This window comes from Drosophila guanche, unplaced genomic scaffold (genome assembly GCF_900245975.1).
Source record: "Drosophila guanche unplaced genomic scaffold, DGUA_6, whole genome shotgun sequence".
NCBI lineage: Eukaryota > Metazoa > Arthropoda > Insecta > Diptera > Drosophilidae > Drosophila > Drosophila guanche.
In genome coordinates this window covers 2,649,287-2,666,443 of record NW_022995750.1, presented here as the reverse complement: position 1 = coordinate 2,666,443, position 17,157 = coordinate 2,649,287, and the positions used below count along the sequence as shown (strand labels likewise).

Below are 17,157 nucleotides of genomic sequence, written 5' to 3'. Positions count from 1 at the left end.
CTTGGCCTGGGCATCTACGTCCCAAAGAGCTGCCACATCGCAGCAGAAAATGCGTTTTGGTCAAATACCGACTGTCGTATTTTATTGAAATTTGGTATTTGTGCCTTGAAACTGCACGGTTGCACTGCGGGGTCAGAAGAAGCTTTTCACTCCAACAATTTATTTTCGTTTCAATTATTAATTTTTGAGTGCTAGTGCATTAAAGTTACAACAAATGAGATATTACAGCACCATAGCAAAGTATGTTGACGTGTCCACACAAATAATACCAACAGTAATACTCTTGCCTGTCAAGAAAACTGTTGACTGCAAACTGCATCACAGAAGCAGCAACACCAACAATAACATCATCGGGAGCTTCTTGTGTATATGGGCTATGAAAAATTCGCGATGAACAAAAGATTTCAGAACAGATTTGCAATTGCGTAGCATTCGGCTATATGCTTTGCATGTGTTTACCTATACAAGTGCAATTCAATGTACATATATAAGAAGAATGTAAAAGAATTACGCGATGCCTGTGAATAACGTGCAAAGAACGCAAGAAAAGCATTCGACGCATAAGCTTATAAATAGTGACAAACTACAACAGCACAGCCTACTGTTATTCCCAGCTGCTCAAAGTTCTCGTCCAAGAGAGCTTTCTGCGACAAAAAGAAGACAAAAATCATATATAGCGTTGCCATATATCCGTGAGAAAAAGCGTAATAGCCGATGGCATGATTAAGAAAATCTGCAATTTCTGTATAGCTGCAAATGTTTATAAACAATACACTTATTGCCGTCCTTAGCCGTGCTTTTATGTGGGTGTGCGGACATTTTGCGCGATACCACGAACTTGCGCATATCTAAGGTTCAGTCAGCGGGGGACGCAGGCGGTGGGAGGCGATTGCGAGCGACAGGGGAAAAAGCCCACGACATCCACGAATGAGTTGAAAATTTTCGCGAAACCCAAAAGTTAAAAATAAATGTTTACTGTGCTTGTGTTTAACGTTAAAATGGAGGACAAAAGCTAAAAGAGAAAAGGGAAAACTGCAATTGCCCCCGTACCAGCACCCGCACCCGAATTCAACAAAGTGTTAAATGTAATTTTTGCGAATGGCTCGCGCTCGATTGTATTGAATAATTTCATTGCTCGGTCGGGCCAGCTTGTGGGTGACAGGAAGGTGGGAGGGGAGAAGCGACTCTTTTTATACCTTTTCGTTTCTGTTTTCGAAAGGCACTGCGAAAAGAAAGAACAACCGTAATCGTGTGGATGAAAAAGCATGGTGCGAAGAAAATACACATATATAAGAGTGTATGTGTGTGTGCATGGATGTATGGAGAAACACTGAAAAATGAAAAGTGCACAGACCGCGAGAAAACAAAAGAAGAAGAAGACGATGCGATGGCAAAAAATGTCTAGGTATCCCGGAACGTGATGGGATGGGATGCTTCTCCTTGTCCGAATTTGTTCTTTGTTTCCGTCTGCGTGTTTTATGTTTGGTAATTAAAAACAGCAAAATGCCTCTCTTCTAGCTCCTCTGCATCCTAAATGTCTACAACATAGCAATCTCAAACGAATCAACTAAAATCCTACACACACACAGCCACTGAACCAGCAGCACAAGTTCAAACAATCATCGGGAAATCATCAAAGCGACGTGAAGAAACCCACAGAACAGAAACAGAAACCCCATCTTCTCCTGGCACTATTCAGCGGGGGAGGCTCTGTATCGTGAAGTGTAGCCCTGCTGCTATATAATGAGTCGACATGAAGGTACCACTCCTACTCCACCATCCAGACCTCCAAATCTCTTACTAAACTGCAATTATCACACCCACCATCCATCCAGGTGTCAGCTGCGATTCATGTCTCAAAGCCAATTTCAATGGACGCCGCTACAAGTGCTTAATCTGCTATGATTACGATCTATGCGCCGAATGCTATGAGGACGGCGTCACCTCCACTCGCCATCTGGTCGAGCATCCCATGCAGTGCATACTCACCCGCTCCGATATCGAGCTATATTTCGGTGGTGAGATGCTAACATCGGATCAGCCGCAAAGCTTCACGTGTCCCTACTGCAAAAAGATGGGCTTCAGCGATGCCACGCTGCTGGAGCATGTCTCTGCCGAGCATTCGGAGACCAGTCTCGAGGTGGTCTGTCCGGTCTGTGCCGGCCTACCGGGCGGTGAGCCGAATCTAGTCACAGATGACTTTGCCGGTCATCTAACATTGGAGCATCGGCAGGGACCACGCGAGCTAATATCCTTTCTGATATCCTTTTCAAACAGTATTCATTTAGATGTATTCTTTTAGTTGTAAGCTTTCAGCCTTTTTTGTTGGTTTCGCTTAACGTTATAGATAATACGATGAGCCCTCTGCCATTCGTCATGGTGGTGGAGTGCGTCGCATCCCTGGACGCACTCTCGGCGGACCGCGAACGCGTCGTTCCAATATGCACTTCAGCTCGTCGAGCGGTCTGTCGGCCTTGTCGCCCTCGGGTCGGGAATCGGTTGATCCCATTGCGGAATTGCTCTCTCAGCTATCCGGCGTTAGACGTGGCGGCCCGCCTACGTCGCAATTGCAGCAGCTACAGATGCAGATGCAGTTGGACAGACAGCAGGTGACGGTAAGGGGACGTTCCCATCCTCTAACCAGCTCTCTATATTTGTGTGTATAAGGAAATTGCGACTTTTTGTGCTTCTGTTTTGTGCATTATTCTAGGCATCGCGCCAAATCGATCGGCTGCCAAGGCGTGCGCATCCCATAGTCTCAACATCGAATTCGAATGCCGCCATGGCCGAGGTGATCAGCGGCGGCAGTGTCGCAGTTGGTAGTGGCAGCAGCAACAGCGGCAGTGGTGTGACCGCACCGCCCAACCTGCGCACCACCGAGTGGCCGGTGACAGCGAGCTTCTCAACATCGGCCAGCAATCATCAGCAGACTCAGTCGAGTCTGGCCGCCAATAGCCTCAATGCCAGAGAAGTAGTTCATCCCTCTAGCCCATATGCCATGAGTCAATTGTCCACTAATCTGCTCTGTTCACTATCATCCTTACAGGCGGTCGGCACTAGCAGCAGCTCAAACAATGCCCTCGGAATTAGTGTGGGCGTCGGTGGTGCGCCAAATGGAAACTGCGCAAACGGAGCCACTGGCCAGGCGGCTGGTCAGGGCTCGGCAGCTGGCGAGGCTTTGTTGTTGGCCCAATTCATGCAGCCCACACTCACAGAGGCCGAGTGGGCGAATGTGGAGCGCAAGCGGGCAGATCGGTGAGCTTTCAGTGACAGTTAATGCTCTAGTTCTGAGGCCTTATTGAATCTCTCTTCTTTGTTTTCCTGCGCTTTAGCTCGATGTTTGTGCAGTCGCTGCTGCTGTCGATGCTCTGTACAGAGGCCCTGGACTTGAATGCGTCCAATGAAAGCATCGATGGCATGGCCAAGAGTGATAATGTAAATAAGGGGCAACAACAGCAACAACAACAACAGCAGCAGCAGCAGGAGGAAGAGGACACTCTGCTGAACAACAATGCTGATGTGGAGCAGCAGGCACAGCCCACGATGGTGCGACAGGTGAATCAAATGCAACAGACCTCGCCCGAGGACTTTGTTTGCGATGAGTATCGCTATAAAAACAAAAAGGCCAATACAACACAAACAAGTGGCACAGTAGGAGGCGTCGTCGGAGGAGGTTCAAATGCAGCCGCTGGGGGTGCGGTTGGCGGAGCTGGCAGTAAGCCAACAGCTGATAGAGGCATCGAAAGACGCGGCCGTCCCCCACCAGTAGAGATGGCCACGGGCTCCCAGCCGCCACAGCAGCAGCAGCAACAGCAGCAGCAGCAGTCCACGCCGGCAGCTTCCCAGCAGAAATACAAACAGAATGCAAATGCGGCGTCAAACACAAATCAAATTCCCGACACTAGGTAGTGCCTCTGATGATCGATAACCACAGCAAAGATGCATCAGCAACAACTGCAGCCACAAAATAACAAAAAACAAATCTATCACCAACACCACCAGAAGAAGAACCACAGCAACAGCAACAAGAACTACAACAAGAAACACAGCCGTATATGTAACAACAACAAACAACAACAACCAATATTAGTAGGGTGAGGAGAGTAGTGCTGCTGCTCCCTGGAGGGATACCAGGAGTTCAAGGAGTTCCCGGGAGTTCCGATTCATCTCTAGCAGCTGCCGCCGCAGCAATTTCGTCAAAAGGAAAACTATATTATGTATCGTTTATTAAATATATTAAAATTTATATAATTATAAAAAAAAAACAGGATGGAGAGGAGATGTGCAGCAAGAAAATTATTGTAATCATTGAATTAATTATAATTTAAAGAAACCACAAAAAAAGAACGAAGATTAATTGACTTGTGTTCTGCTCTGGCTTTCTCTCCAGCTAAATGGCTAAATTCGTAATCAAATTTGTACACTTTATAAGACTAGTAGTAGGTTGGATTATGGCATGACCTTTCTTACACTTCAAATCTTTCCACCTCCACGGGAGGCAAACTTTCGAGATCGTAGGCGCTCTGCACGCCCCGCGGTAAAAGGCAAAAGAGATGCTCTACTGCCTGCTTGACCTGTTGCTCCGAGCAGTAAGGATTGGCCATGACAATGTGGTAGGCCATCATTTTGGCTAGTTTCTTGAACAAAAACCGATTGGCAATGAGACGCTCTTGGAGGGGCCCCATCAGATGGCGCACAATCCACGGCCGAATGCGGAGGATACAGCTGGCCAGCAGTACTTCATCCACCAGATCGATAGAGGGACTAGATATTTGGGCAGAAAATTCATCGTCACTGTCCTCGCCAAAGAGGATGTGAAACTTGTGCCGCAGCCTGTCCTCGCAGCGCCAGTCGGCCTCTAGCAGGCGGATCAGGCAGGAATTGAGTCGCCGTCGCTCTGCATAGAGTTCGCAGGGCCAGCGGCTGGTACGTAAATCCGTTTCCCTATGCTCTAGAGCCGAGATCAAGGGCGTTGGCGGATCTTCAGTCTCGTCCACGCTGGGCAGCTCCTCCAGGATGTCCGATACCTGAGGGTCGTCTGTGGCGGCGGTGCTCTCAATCCCAAAGATTTCATTCAGGTCGGTGTTTTCTTCGCCAAATATTAGGGCAAGCTCCTTGCCGACTGCATCTTCGTCCTCCATTGGCTCCGTCTGCTCCTGCAGGACAACACGCTTGTTGCGACGAAGCTGGCGACAGCGGCGACAAGGAAGTTCTTGGTCGGCCTCTGATTTCTCGAGTCGGGCCTGAAACAAATCGATTTTCTGGCGCAGCTCGACGCTGCCATAATCATCTTCTGCGTGGAAACTACTCTGACTGGGACTCAAATTCTCATTGGATGGCTCGTTGCAAACGGTTTGCGTTGCCTTATCGACCAAACATTGGACAGAGTTTGATGGCAGTGCATCCTCCTCGCGCCCCATCAGCTGCATGTTGTTAAACAAAACGTTGGCCAGGCGACATTCCTGCGTATTTCTTCGTATGGTGGCTATCTGTGGGGATGGGACCCAAATTGTGTTAGGGTGGAAGCACCTTGAACAGCTTTTCCGGCAGCTACGTACCATCTTGACCATGGCTCGCTGATAGATCTGCGCAGCCATGCAGGCCTTGACGGCCATTTCCTCTAGCGTGCTCAGGCTCTGGGGTATGCAGGCCCACGCGGTGGGCTTGTGGTGATTCCTGGATTTCTTGGACCAGGCGCAGACATTCTCCTCCAACTGACGCTCCAGGTAATGTACATATTGTTTTCGTACCTTTAAGTTTCAGGAATTAAATGAGTACAGCTAAAACAGCTCCCTTAACATGTGCAATTTTTCCCTTCTACTTACCACCTCGGTGAGCACCACAAAATCATTGTAGCCTTCAAGTGACATGCTTAACAGCTGCCCAGATGTGTCCACTCCACAGTTTTAATTGACTTTAATCATTGTTAACAATGTTGTTGCTTGCAAAGTGAGCTTTTACCCAATCTTGTCAGTTCAGTTCAAAAAAGTTACTTAAACAATATTTAAGTGTTGGAAACAGGTGTTTTTTTTTTTTTGCAGACTATCGAATCGATAAAATATTAATCGAATGTTTAATCCAATTGTATTTTATTTAATTGAAAATGAGCATTATCTCTGTATTTTTTATTGAAGAATCTTTTAGCAATCTCACAGGCTGAAATGTTTGTTTATAAACTAAAGACTTTCATCTTCTCGGGCTACATACTACATAGATTAATTGCTATAGCTCGTAGTTAAGGCCTATCTATGTATACATTGTTATTATATTATCAACAATTGTTAAACATTTAACAAAGTTTCATATACAGTTGTTTGTTTCTTGCAGAGCCGCCACTTTAATTTCGTCCCGTGTTGTTTATTACAAATTCGTTATTTTGAATAACAGCAAAATTTAGCGCGTGAGGGGAAAACTATTTTAAATATTTATGTATATGCATTAGTTAAATTGTATTTAAAGGCTACACTTCTAGAGCCAGTGCCAGAGAGATTTGGCTTAATTTTGAATATCAGTATACGCATCCTTCCTGCCGTTTGCATTTCGTGTTTTTAGCTAGTCCAGAAACATATTGTCGTCATCAAAGGTAAATACATTGTTGCGTGCCGGGGCGCGCTCACTGGGCGGGGGACTTTCGGGCGAATCGATGGTGCTGGCTGCCGTTGAGTTTCCAGTGCCTGTTCCAATGGTGGAGCTGCTGGCCCGCGCGCCATTTCGCTGGGCGGGAAATCCGTGGAATCCGTCCTCATCGAATTCGACATTGGCGTCATTCGCCAACGATTTGCGGCAGATCGGGCAAGTGCTGTGCAGATTCAGCCATGGCACAATACAATTCTCGTGGTACAGATGCGAGCACGGCAGCTTGCGAACGGTCTCATCCATTTTGAAGTCATCCCAGCATATCGAGCATCGCATCTTCTTCTCTACCTCTTCAGAGGTAATCTGTACATTTGGTATTTCATTGATGCGATTGCTCGACAGTGGCGGGGGGCCGGAGGTCTCCATTTGATTGAGCATCTGGGTGACAATCGTGTCCAATCCCTCGCGTCCCCATGCATAGTCGCCCGGGTTGCCCATGAAAAACATGTGCGAGTTGACGGGCACACCGCCTCCGGGTCCAGTCACGAACTCTGCAGTGGCGCCGGCCAGGGGCAGGCTTTGCAGAAAATCAAACAGCACGTTGTCCAGGCGGTCCAGATTGGCCGGACGCACACGTCCGCCGGCGGTCATTCCCGTATTGGATGGCGCATTCTGCGGAGTGTATCCGCCCACGTGTAGCACATTAGCCTGTCGACGATTTGGTTCGATCGTGATCTCAAAATTGGGCACATTACGCATATTCAACAACGAGACAATATCATTCCGTAAGGCCTCCACATTGGACTGCGATCCGCTGGACGAGCTGCCGCGACTTGATGTATCGTTGGAGCCAGAAGATGCGCTGCCACTGCTGCCCGCACGTGCACTGGTTGTGGCTCCGCCTGCTGTGGGGGCCGCCAGCTCGGGAGCGTTTGCCGGTAACTCCTCAACAAACCCATTAGCGCACAGGGGACAGGTAAAGTCCGCGCTTGGAATGTTAATCTCCACATTGCACATGTGGCAAAAGAAACGCTTCTGTTCGGCACTGCGATCCTCCATTCCCACTGCCTCTGCCATTTAACGCTGTTGTCCTTTTCCCTTATTGTGCAAGCAGCAGAGCAGTCGAGTCGGGTCGGCAGAGTTTTTTCGTCAGGTAGATATTGTTGTTGTCCGCAAATTGTCTGCGCAAATTGACAGCCTTGACAGCTGTGTGTTATTTAGTAACGGCACGTGTTTAGGCTCACAGATAAGGTCAATTTACGCACACCAGGCTTTACTTGAAACATTGAGTTTGACAATTTAGTGAATTTATTTAACTTTTCTAAAAATAAGGCCTTCGTGATTTGGTTCGCAGAACCAGTTCGATTGTTTGTGCCGCTTATCGCACAAAAACACCAAAATTTATATTATATCACCTACAAATATATCGTTATATCAATATGTGCTTAAAAACACTCCTCTAGAAGAGACAAAAAGCAATAAATGCATCCAAATTGTAGAAAATTGATTCATTACTACACATATAGTTATATTTCTAATGCAACAGTGCTGAAAAATAATATTCATCAATATATTTGCGGTATATTTTGATAATGAGAAGGTATGCTCCGGATTTTTTTGAGGGTCCGACAGTATGTTTGATTGACAAATCCGGTCACACTGCCGAAAGTAAAACAAAAAGTCATCTTCAGGCGGCGTTTTAGCATTTTGGAAAAAAATTTATAATTTCCAGCAAGTTAAATTAACCTAGAAGTAAACTAAAATGTCGATTTTAGCCTACAACGGTGGCTGTGTTGTGGCCATGCGCGGCAAGGACTGCGTGGCTATTGCAACGGATCATCGCTTCGGTGTCCAGGCCCAGACCATTTCGACTGACTTCAAGAAGGTGTTCAAAATTGCCCCACGTATGTTTCTGGGGCTTACCGGGCTGCAGACAGATATTCTCACCGTGCGCGATCGTCTGATGTTCCGCAAGAATCTGTACGAGACACGCGAGAACCGCGAAATGGCACCCAAGCCATTTTCCGCGATGCTGTCCAGTTTCCTCTACGAGCACCGTTTTGGACCTTACTTCATCGAGCCCGTGGTGGCTGGCCTCGATCCCAAGACACTGAAGCCCTTCGTTTGCAACATGGATCTCATTGGCTGCCCCAACGAGCCCGATGACTTTGTTGTGGCTGGAACTTGTGCCGAACAACTGTACGGCATGTGCGAGACTCTCTGGAAGCCAGATCTGGACCCAAAACAGCTGTTCGAGGTGATCTCCCAGTCCATGATGAACGCATTCGACCGCGATGCCATGAGCGGTTGGGGTGCCACCGTCTACATAATCGAAAAGGACACCATCACAGAGCGCACGCTGAAGACCCGCATGGACTAGATGGTGACTGGGCAGTTCTTTTGGTTATTTTGTAAACAACAAACATCAGAAACATACATTTTATACAAATAAAATTTGTTTAGGTACTCAATGTGCTCTTTATTTGTAGCTGCTATTCATCATTCCACTCAAGAGACTTCTTGGCCATTGCCAAAGCCGCCTCTTTGGTCTTGGCACCACCAATGAAACCGCTGTGGTGGACAAATACGAGATCTTTGACCCCCGCCAGTTCGCTCAGCTCCTCGTCTCTCTTGCCTCTCCAGGAGGTGGGAAGAAACTTGCTTCCCAAAAAACTACCGGGACTAAGGGGCACTCCAGCCACCCGCCAACCGGTGCCGTCAGAGAAAATAATTAACTTTGGCACGCCTTCCACTTGGTACTCCTTTTCCAGATCGGCCAAGTGAGCTTTCCAGGGGCAGAATGTGGTCAACAGGAGAATCTCTCCGGTGGGGTAGACACTCTTTGCCTCCTTTAGAGCATCGCGCACATGGTCTCTAGCCGCAATCCAGGAGCAGGCTACCTCCAAAACGTTGTCCACAAACTCCCGGCCAGCCAGATCCATAGCCTGCTTGAAACGCTGTTCGATATCGACATTCGTGTCCTGCCAGGAGGGATTTAGCCTGCCCACACGTGCCGACAGGTGACTGTTAATCCTATAGCGTGGGACGCCTCCATCAAACATAACCTCGCCATTATCTATGGCGTCCAGTTCGCTGATGAAATTCCTATAGATTTGCATAAAGGCCAGTTGCAGATTGTCCGGCGACAACTGGACATTACGCTCACGCTTCAAGATACTCTGGATGACTCGCTCTCCGTAGTGGGTATAGATGAGGCCAGCACTGCTAAGTCTGCAAGGGATTTCAATACATGTAAGATTGTATGCTCTAGATTTGGCAGGTGCTTACCGGATTTTAAAGTCCTTGGCCATTTCTGGGCGAAGAATGTTGAATGTTTCCTTGAAGGATGTCTGGTGATGATCGTACCATTTCTTGGCATGGTCGTATACACCGCCCACGTCCACTATGATGTCACACTTTCCCCTCAATGCCGTATTGTCACGACTGCGAAAGATCTCCGCATTCTCGTACTCCGGCAATTGTCTCAGCATAAAGCATGCCACAACCTCATCGCAGTGGAAGGTTCCGCTGTGTGTTCCAATCCAAATGGGAGTTGGTCGTTTCGGGGGCGAAGCATCAGCCATTCTGGTTAGTTGTTCTGCATAAAGTAACTATTTAGTTAGGGGTGTTATTCATTTACATTCAGTTTCATTGAAACTCACGAAAAATGAACCGAAAACGCGGTAAAAATCTGGTCATTAGGGATGAGCAGCAGTGTGACTGCGGACTTATCGATAAAATATATATATATCTTATTTTTAAAATATACCTCTATATCTCTATCACTTTACTCAATTTTAATGTTCTACTTAAGAGTACTAGCTAGTTAGGATTCTCAGCGCTAAAACTGTAGTTTTATCTGATTTATCAATCAATTCTCCAGAATATTGGCTAGTTTTCACAACTTCATTTTATTGGAATGTTTCCAAATTCACTTTAAAACTAAACAGGTAGACCAACAAATATGGCATACCCATTTGATACCCTATATTCTTAAATATCCCTTAAGCAGTGTGGTGGCTGATTTTTCCCACAGAAATAAAATGAAATATATGTACTTCTCGTTTTCAAAATATCACCCTGGGAATGAATCAACGAAGCTGATGTAGTTAACGAGTACGTTGCGATAACTCACGAGCAAAATTGCACAGTAAGCCACCTCCGAAAACCGTTGTTTTCTGAACGTTACATTTTAAAATGTTTTACTAATGTTAAATCAACAAGTTTATTTATTTCGAAATTTTTAAGTGAAACAATTAAGGGATGAACACGATATAATTGTACCAAGCACTGCCAGCTTATTAGAAAACTCAGTCCACAAGCCGTTTGCATGGGCGTGTTGATCTAGGAAATTAGCAAGTGTCGGCTAATTAGTAAAGCAACAATTAATTGGAACACCATTCGGATATTTCGAACTGGTATTCATGCAGGAAATCATAGGGTCTGAAAGTGCTGAATATTTCAGACCCGTTTAGTCAGCATCCCAAACCCAAGACCAACACATGGATATTGATTGGATAAATCGAAATTCATCAAACTAATCAGGAAATAATGGCAGAAGCCCGTTTGCGCAGAAACATAAGTCGGCAAATACCCGCAATGTAAGATTTGAAGAGTAAACTATACAACATGTTTAATATATTGTGGGAATTGTGCACTTAGCTAAAAAAAAACCATTATTGAACTGTGATGAGTGATGAGTGATGCGTGATGCGGCTTATATAACCAGGTGCTGTGCTGTTGCTTTAAGTTATTTAGATTTTGTATTTCCGTTGATTGTGAGCTGAAAATGAACATCAAATAATTAAAACAACCCCCAGTCAACTGTCTGCTCGAGTGTCTGTTGTTGCTTCGCTGTGAAACAAACATAAATCACTGCCTGGAACTGACGTGAACGATCACGTGTGCGCGAATATACAGAAAACCGTTTAGTTTAAATTGTTACAAAGGCGTCCGCTGAATTCACTCTCTCTCCCATGACCTTCGGACGTACAGAAAGCTCGGAAATCGACGCCAAATTAAAATACAAACGGAAACGGCAGACAACTAGCTTAAAACTTGTTTCCAAACAATTTTCGCGACGAGACAGGGATTCTAATGCACTTTGGATGACACCCCTCGTCATAGAGCGCTCGGGGTGTTCGTCAGCACTGCAGACATCAGGTTATCATTTTGAGACACGATCGTGAACGTGAACCCCAGCTTAATTGAAGAGTGTTCTTATCATTTCCATTTCAATTTAAAGTTCATTGCCACTGTCGGAGAGGTTCACAAAGTACACAAAGTGTGTTGCCATAATTACCTTTGTAATTACATTTTCACGCCCATGAACAAATAAACAAACAACTTTAATAAACACCTTTTAGTAGTGGGTATTCATGTTGTTCAGGTGCAAATTGTGGATATAAAAGAAAAACTCGAATTTCGGCCCGTAAAAACTTGTTATGTGAAAAGAACTGCTGAATGGAGTTATCCTCAAAATTAATTAGATTTTGGGTTTACATATTCAAGCTCTCTGCCAATTTCCACATTTCTTTACACCAATTTCTATAATAACTATAATTATATCGCCCTACTGATTAGACGGTATCTTTTTGTCGTCGCCCTCTGTAATACCTGAGCGTTACGCTACAGCCATTTAACTTAAACTAGCGACACATTTTTTAGAAGCAAATTGCTTAATAATTGTATCCACAAATATGTGAGAAATGCTTGAACGCGACAAAACTCAGTTAAGGGCAATTATGCAGAGTTACATTTAGGTGGGATGACTACCAGTAGTATGTGCTTACACGCACAATTCCATAGTTAAATCAATTTTCCAAATCAACAACAAAGTAATTATATAAAAATATGTAGAAAATGGCTTTATTCCAATTGAAATTTATATGACTTTGATTGAGTGCTGAGAAATCAGTTCTCTGAAGAGATCAAAGAGACGTTTGTTCTGTTCATCTGTGACATTATGCATTATGCAAGTACTTATCTTTCGAGTATATGCTTTATGCATATTCTTGTTTGAACCTGAACCACAATCGGAATGCGAGAACTGAACTTAAGTTGCCTCGGCGGGGGTGCAACTGCTGCTGCCTTGGCGAAACAAATAAAGATTCAAGAAAAATTATAAAATTCAGTAAATCGATTCCATTCTGAACCGATGGGAAGACTTATTGTATGTCGTATGCCGCACTGAGGCGTTAACCGGTTTGTCGGCAGTTCAATTATTTTTCCTGCACAAATCAACAACAGCAACAACAACGTCGGAATCAATGGAATATCTTTAAAGGTGTTTTTTTATGTGTTGCCGCTATATCGATTACCAAATTTCCAACATTCGTATTGACACAAATGCCAAAGCGACATTGCACTGTAGGGAGCTTTAGCTTTGATTATACCCTCTACTCTCTCTCAAAGGTCATGATGATTCGGAGTATATGACATCAGAATATATCCGATATCATGCAGAAGATATAAACTGTACCATTTCTAAACATAATCCATTTCCCATTGATTATAGTTCCCACAAGAACAGTTTGATCATTCCAGGGTAGCAAAAGCTTCTACCTTCCTTCTTTTTCTTCCTACCCACCTAGCTACCCTTCTTTTTCTTGTTTTTGTTTTTGTTTTGTTTTGCTCCGTTTTGTAAGCTCAGCTTAATGCTCTCTCAGCGCGCTCTCTCTCTCTTACTCTCTTCGCTGCTGTTATTCGGATTTACTGTTGCTGCTGTCCGAGTATTGTGCTACTGTTGTTGTTGCTGTTGCTGTTGATGTTGATGTTACTCTCTTAATGTTGTTGTTGCTATTACCCATACGTACTGTTGTAACGGAACCGAAAGCGACATCCATCCGAGCAGGCAGCAAGCAAAATACACGGCTAAAGCTTTGGTCTCCGCTTCAGTTTGTTTTGACCGCGCGACGCGCTCTGAAGCTAGAGAGATCTTCTCCTCCCATCCAAAGCGAACGTACAAACCCCCCCCCTGGACGTGGTCAATATAAACGCAGAACAACAAAATAAACACACTGTACTTAACGCTTAAATTATTCTCTCAAGTGCGTGGCGAAAAAGTGCTTACAATTTGGTCACAAATAATTGTTTAAAAAACCCCTTAAAACTAACATTCATATGTACAATCTGGAATTTTTCGACTATCAGTTGGCCAGTATGTGGGCACACCAGTTGACAAAGTCGTTATGTTATTGTTTCGTATGCATTTGTATAACTCCGATCCCTTCGGGTTAGTTAATCTGGATCCCCACCATGGATGTTTGGCATTGAAGTCGCCTCCCACGATAAACTTTGTTCCCAGTCCTTGGAAAAAGTTTTTGAAATCGAGTTCTTTTATTGTGAATCTTGGTGGGAGATAAATCGCTGTTATTGATACATCTGCGTGCATACATTTTATCTGAATTGTGGCAGCTTGCATAGCGTTTTCCCTAGTACTGTCCATGATTTGAAATTTAAGACCCTGCTTGACAAGAATTGCAGCACCTCCATGAGCTCTATCTGATGGATGGTCAGCTCTTACTGTGTCGTATCCAGTAACTTTAAAAAAAGATTTGCTAGTGAAGTGTGTTTCTGAAATAAGCATGACGTCAATGGCATTCGTTTTTAAAAATAAAGCTATTTCATTTACATGGTTGGAAAGCCCATTGGCATTCCATATTCCTAAGTTTAGATTTATTTGCATAGCTTATTTACAAGTAACATTATCATGTTAAGTAAATTATTGGTAAGTTGAGATTGTTTTTCTAGAAGCTGTTCTATTCTTTCTAGAGACTTGTTCGAGTTACTATTTCCTGCAGCAACTTGAGCGTATGATTGGTAATCTTTGGGTTGTTGGGTCGAATTATTAGGCGGAGCAAATGATTGATATGTACCATGGTCATTTTTATTTTTGTCATCTTTGGTGTTTCTCTGGTGGTTGCGTCCGCTTACTATTTTTTTTGATATAAGATCCTGATAGACTTTACACCCTTTGTAACTAGCAGCATGATCTTCGTTGCAGTTGGCACATTTTGCTGGTTGCTCTTTATCTTTTGGGCAAACGTTGCTGGGATGGTTAAGANCTGTTATTGATACATCTGCGTGCATACATTTTATCTGAATTGTGGCAGCTTGCATAGCGTTTTCCCTAGTACTGTCCATGATTTGAAATTTAAGGCCCTGCTTGACAAGAATTGCAGCACCTCCATGAGCTCTATCTGATGGATGGTCAGCTCTTACTGTGTCGTATCCAGTAACTTTAAAAAAAGATTTGCTAGTGAAGTGTGTTTCTGAAATAAGCATGACGTCAATGGCATTCGTTTTTAAAAATAAAGCTATTTCATTTACATGGTTGGAAAGCCCATTGGCATTCCATATTCCTAAGTTTAGATTTATTTGCATAGCTTATTTACAAGTAACATTATCATGTTAAGTAAATTATTGGTAAGTTGAGATTGTTTTTCTAGAAGCTGTTCTATTCTTTCTAGAGACTTGTTCGAGTTACTATTTCCTGCAGCAACTTGAGCGTATGATTGGTAATCTTTGGGTTGTTGGGTCGAATTATTAGGCGGAGCAAATGATTGATATGTACCATGGTCATTTTTATTTTTGTCATCTTTGGTGTTTCTCTGGTGGTTGCGTCCGCTTACTATTTTTTTTGATATAAGATCCTGATAGACTTTACACCCTTTGTAACTAGCAGCATGATCTTCGTTGCAGTTGGCACATTTTGCTGGTTGCTCTTTATCTTTTGGGCAAACGTTGCTGGGATGGTTAAGAGAGCATTTCACACATCTGTGAGTTTTGGCACAATATGACTTTGTGTGTCCAAATTCCTGGCAACGATAACACTGAACGATTTCTTTAGTTTTACGGGGTGGTTCTATATTTACAACTGCGTTACCAATGAGTTTAACTTTGTATATATCTAAGTTCTTATTGTTGGGCTCAATGTCTAAGTAGAACAAATTCAATGGCTCTTTGGTTACACGACTTTTAATATTACTAATGTTTCTAACAGCGATTTGATTGATTTCATAGTATTCTCTGGAATCCCACAATCACACATGCGAGTAATGGAGAGCTTTGACCTTAACTCAGATCATTCTCCAATAATAGCAACTTACAGCACAATAGCCCATATGTTGGAAAAGCCCTATAAAGTAATAACAGCCTCTACAGACATTAACGCATTTAAAAGCCATTTAGATTCAGCTATAAGCCTGGACATTCCGTTAAAAACAGGAGAGGAGATAGACTATGCTGTGGAGCTTTTCACAAATACAATTCATAATGCGAGCTACAGAAACACGAATCATGCTCTTAATCATCAACAACCAAACCAATTGAACCTTTCAACCGATCTTCGACAAAAAATACAAAATAAAAGGAATCTGCGAAAACGCTGGCAAGAAACTCACTACCCTGCTGACAAAAGATTATACAACAAGGCTGCATCTGAGCTTAGACAACTGCTGTCGAACTTACGCAATGAATCTCTAGCTGCGTATCTGAGAAACTTAGACCCTAATTCAAGCAACAATGAATACAACCTATGGAGGGCGACTAAATACCTAAAGAAACCAGCTAAAAGAAACATAAATATTCGCAAAAACAACGAAACTTGGTGTAGGTCTAATAATGAACAAGCGGAAGCATTTGCACAACATCTGCACTCTGTGTTTCAGCCAAACGATATAAATAATTATACAACAGAGACTGAAGTAGAAAAATTCCTTGAGTCACCCTGCCAAATGAGCTTGCCTATTAAAAGCATTAAATATGAAGAAGTTGTGACAGAAATCAAATGCTTGAACAATAAAAAAGCACCAGGCCCTGATAAAATAGACGGTATCACCCTAAAAAGTTTACCACCAAAATGCATTCGGTTTCTCACTCTTATATATAACGCGATTCTCAGACTAGACCACTTTCCAAGTCAATGGAAATGTGCAGAGATCGTTATGATCCTAAAACCAAACAAAATAGAAACGGAATTGACATCATACCGTCCCATTAGTCTGTTGACAATTTTCTCGAAAGTGTTTGAAAAAATACTATTGAAAAGAATGTTACCAATTTTAGACGAACTTTCCATCATTCCTGAATACCAATTCGGATTCAGGAGGGGTCATGGGACCCCTGAGCAATGTCACAGGGTTATTAATGATATAGTTTCGGCATTTGAAAACAAAAAATACTGCACTGCTGCATTTCTTGATGTTCAACAAGCGTTCGATCGAGTCTGGCACAAAGGTTTGTTGTACAAGATAAAGAAATGGCTACCTGCTCCGTACTATTTATTAATGAAATCATATCTGGCTAAAAGATGCTTTTACGTGCAGCAGAAAACCGATAGTTCATCACTACTTCTCATCAACTCAGGCGTCCCACAAGGAAGCGTATTGGGACCAATTCTCTACACCCTATATACGGCCGACATGCCAGTTACAAACAACTGCACTGTTGCAACATATGCTGATGATACAGCCGTTTTAGCCACAAGCACATCTATAAATGAAGCTTCTGAACTCCTGCAGAGTGAGCTAAGCCTAATTGAAGACTGGTTCCTTCGATGGAAAATTAGAATAAACTCCC

General features: G+C 43.6%; 6 protein-coding genes across 10 annotated transcripts in view; 3 read left to right on the top strand and 3 right to left on the bottom strand.

Annotated features, from left to right (window-relative positions):
• The first annotated feature begins 91 nt into the window (after positions 1 to 91).
• Positions 92 to 4,232, top strand: LOC117586606 (E3 ubiquitin-protein ligase Kcmf1). 5 transcript variants are annotated; one of them, XM_034276795.1, is made up of 7 exons: positions 92 to 240; positions 1,519 to 1,759; positions 1,836 to 2,260; positions 2,355 to 2,615; positions 2,711 to 2,971; positions 3,047 to 3,255; positions 3,333 to 4,232. In XM_034276795.1, exons 2-7 carry the CDS (start codon positions 1,744 to 1,746, stop codon positions 3,907 to 3,909), a joined length of 1,749 nt encoding a protein of 582 aa, XP_034132686.1. In that variant the 5' UTR covers positions 92 to 240; positions 1,519 to 1,743; the 3' UTR covers positions 3,910 to 4,232. The 5 variants fall into 5 exon arrangements, with proteins under 5 accessions (XP_034132686.1, XP_034132681.1, XP_034132683.1 ...); XM_034276790.1 differs by having other exon boundaries at positions 2,352 to 2,615; XM_034276792.1 differs by lacking the exon at positions 92 to 240 and adding an exon at positions 872 to 1,085 and having other exon boundaries at positions 2,352 to 2,615.
• Positions 4,233 to 4,370: 138 nt separating this feature from the next.
• Positions 4,371 to 6,043, bottom strand: LOC117586607. Its single transcript, XM_034276796.1, has 3 exons — positions 5,826 to 6,043; positions 5,559 to 5,750; positions 4,371 to 5,489 (listed from the first exon to the last, which is right to left on the bottom strand). The coding sequence occupies exons 1-3, from the start codon at positions 5,868 to 5,870 to the stop codon at positions 4,467 to 4,469; spliced, it is 1,260 nt and encodes a 419-aa protein (XP_034132687.1). The 5' UTR covers positions 5,871 to 6,043; the 3' UTR covers positions 4,371 to 4,466.
• A 204-nt stretch (positions 6,044 to 6,247) lies between these two features.
• LOC117586608 (E3 ubiquitin-protein ligase Iruka) lies at positions 6,248 to 7,942 on the bottom strand. Its single transcript, XM_034276797.1, has one exon. The coding sequence runs from the start codon at positions 7,651 to 7,653 to the stop codon at positions 6,553 to 6,555; it is 1,101 nt and encodes a 366-aa protein (XP_034132688.1). The 5' UTR covers positions 7,654 to 7,942; the 3' UTR covers positions 6,248 to 6,552.
• Positions 7,943 to 8,234: 292 nt separating this feature from the next.
• Positions 8,235 to 9,047, top strand: LOC117586611 (proteasome subunit beta type-3). The gene has a single exon (XM_034276801.1). The coding sequence runs from the start codon at positions 8,339 to 8,341 to the stop codon at positions 8,954 to 8,956; it is 618 nt and encodes a 205-aa protein (XP_034132692.1). The 5' UTR covers positions 8,235 to 8,338; the 3' UTR covers positions 8,957 to 9,047.
• LOC117586609 (UPF0160 protein) lies at positions 9,032 to 10,316 on the bottom strand. The gene is made up of 3 exons (XM_034276798.1): positions 10,239 to 10,316; positions 9,865 to 10,174; positions 9,032 to 9,807 (listed from the first exon to the last, which is right to left on the bottom strand). Exons 1-3 carry the CDS (start codon positions 10,273 to 10,275, stop codon positions 9,069 to 9,071), a joined length of 1,086 nt encoding a protein of 361 aa, XP_034132689.1. The 5' UTR covers positions 10,276 to 10,316; the 3' UTR covers positions 9,032 to 9,068.
• Positions 10,317 to 11,127: 811 nt separating this feature from the next.
• Positions 11,128 to 17,157, top strand: part of LOC117585936 (facilitated trehalose transporter Tret1) — a 13,466-nt gene continuing 7,436 nt past the window's right edge. The window contains exon 1 of the mRNA XM_034275704.1: positions 11,128 to 11,177. Coding sequence (XP_034131595.1) covers positions 11,128 to 11,177 — 50 coding nt within the window. The remainder of the gene's footprint in view (positions 11,178 to 17,157) is intronic.

What these genes read in the sequence shown, in the direction of transcription:
- LOC117586609 (XM_034276798.1), bottom strand. Translation starts at nt 10,275, where the DNA reads ATGACCAGATTTTTACCGCGTTTTCGGTTCATTTTTC. An exon ending in GCGTTTTCGGTTCATTTTTC is followed by an intron (nt 10,175 to 10,238) that starts GTGAGTTTCAAT and finishes TACTTTATGCAG; the next exon opens with AACAACTAACCAGAATGGCT. An exon ending in GCCAAGGACTTTAAAATCCG is followed by an intron (nt 9,808 to 9,864) that starts GTAAGCACCTGC and finishes AATCCCTTGCAG; the next exon opens with ACTTAGCAGTGCTGGCCTCA.
- LOC117586611 (XM_034276801.1), top strand. Translation starts at nt 8,339, where the DNA reads ATGTCGATTTTAGCCTACAACGGTGGCTGTGTTGTGGCCATGCGCGGC.
- LOC117586608 (XM_034276797.1), bottom strand. Translation starts at nt 7,653, where the DNA reads ATGGCAGAGGCAGTGGGAATGGAGGATCGCAGTGCCGAACAGAAGCGT.
- LOC117586606 (XM_034276790.1), top strand. An exon ending in GCGAGCTAATATCCTTTCTG is followed by an intron (nt 2,261 to 2,351) that starts ATATCCTTTTCA and finishes CGTTATAGATAA; the next exon opens with TACGATGAGCCCTCTGCCAT. An exon ending in GAGCGCAAGCGGGCAGATCG is followed by an intron (nt 3,256 to 3,332) that starts GTGAGCTTTCAG and finishes CCTGCGCTTTAG; the next exon opens with CTCGATGTTTGTGCAGTCGC.
- LOC117586607 (XM_034276796.1), bottom strand. Translation starts at nt 5,870, where the DNA reads ATGTCACTTGAAGGCTACAATGATTTTGTGGTGCTCACCGAGGTG. An exon ending in TTGTGGTGCTCACCGAGGTG is followed by an intron (nt 5,751 to 5,825) that starts GTAAGTAGAAGG and finishes TGAAACTTAAAG; the next exon opens with GTACGAAAACAATATGTACA. An exon ending in AGCGAGCCATGGTCAAGATG is followed by an intron (nt 5,490 to 5,558) that starts GTACGTAGCTGC and finishes CCATCCCCACAG; the next exon opens with ATAGCCACCATACGAAGAAA.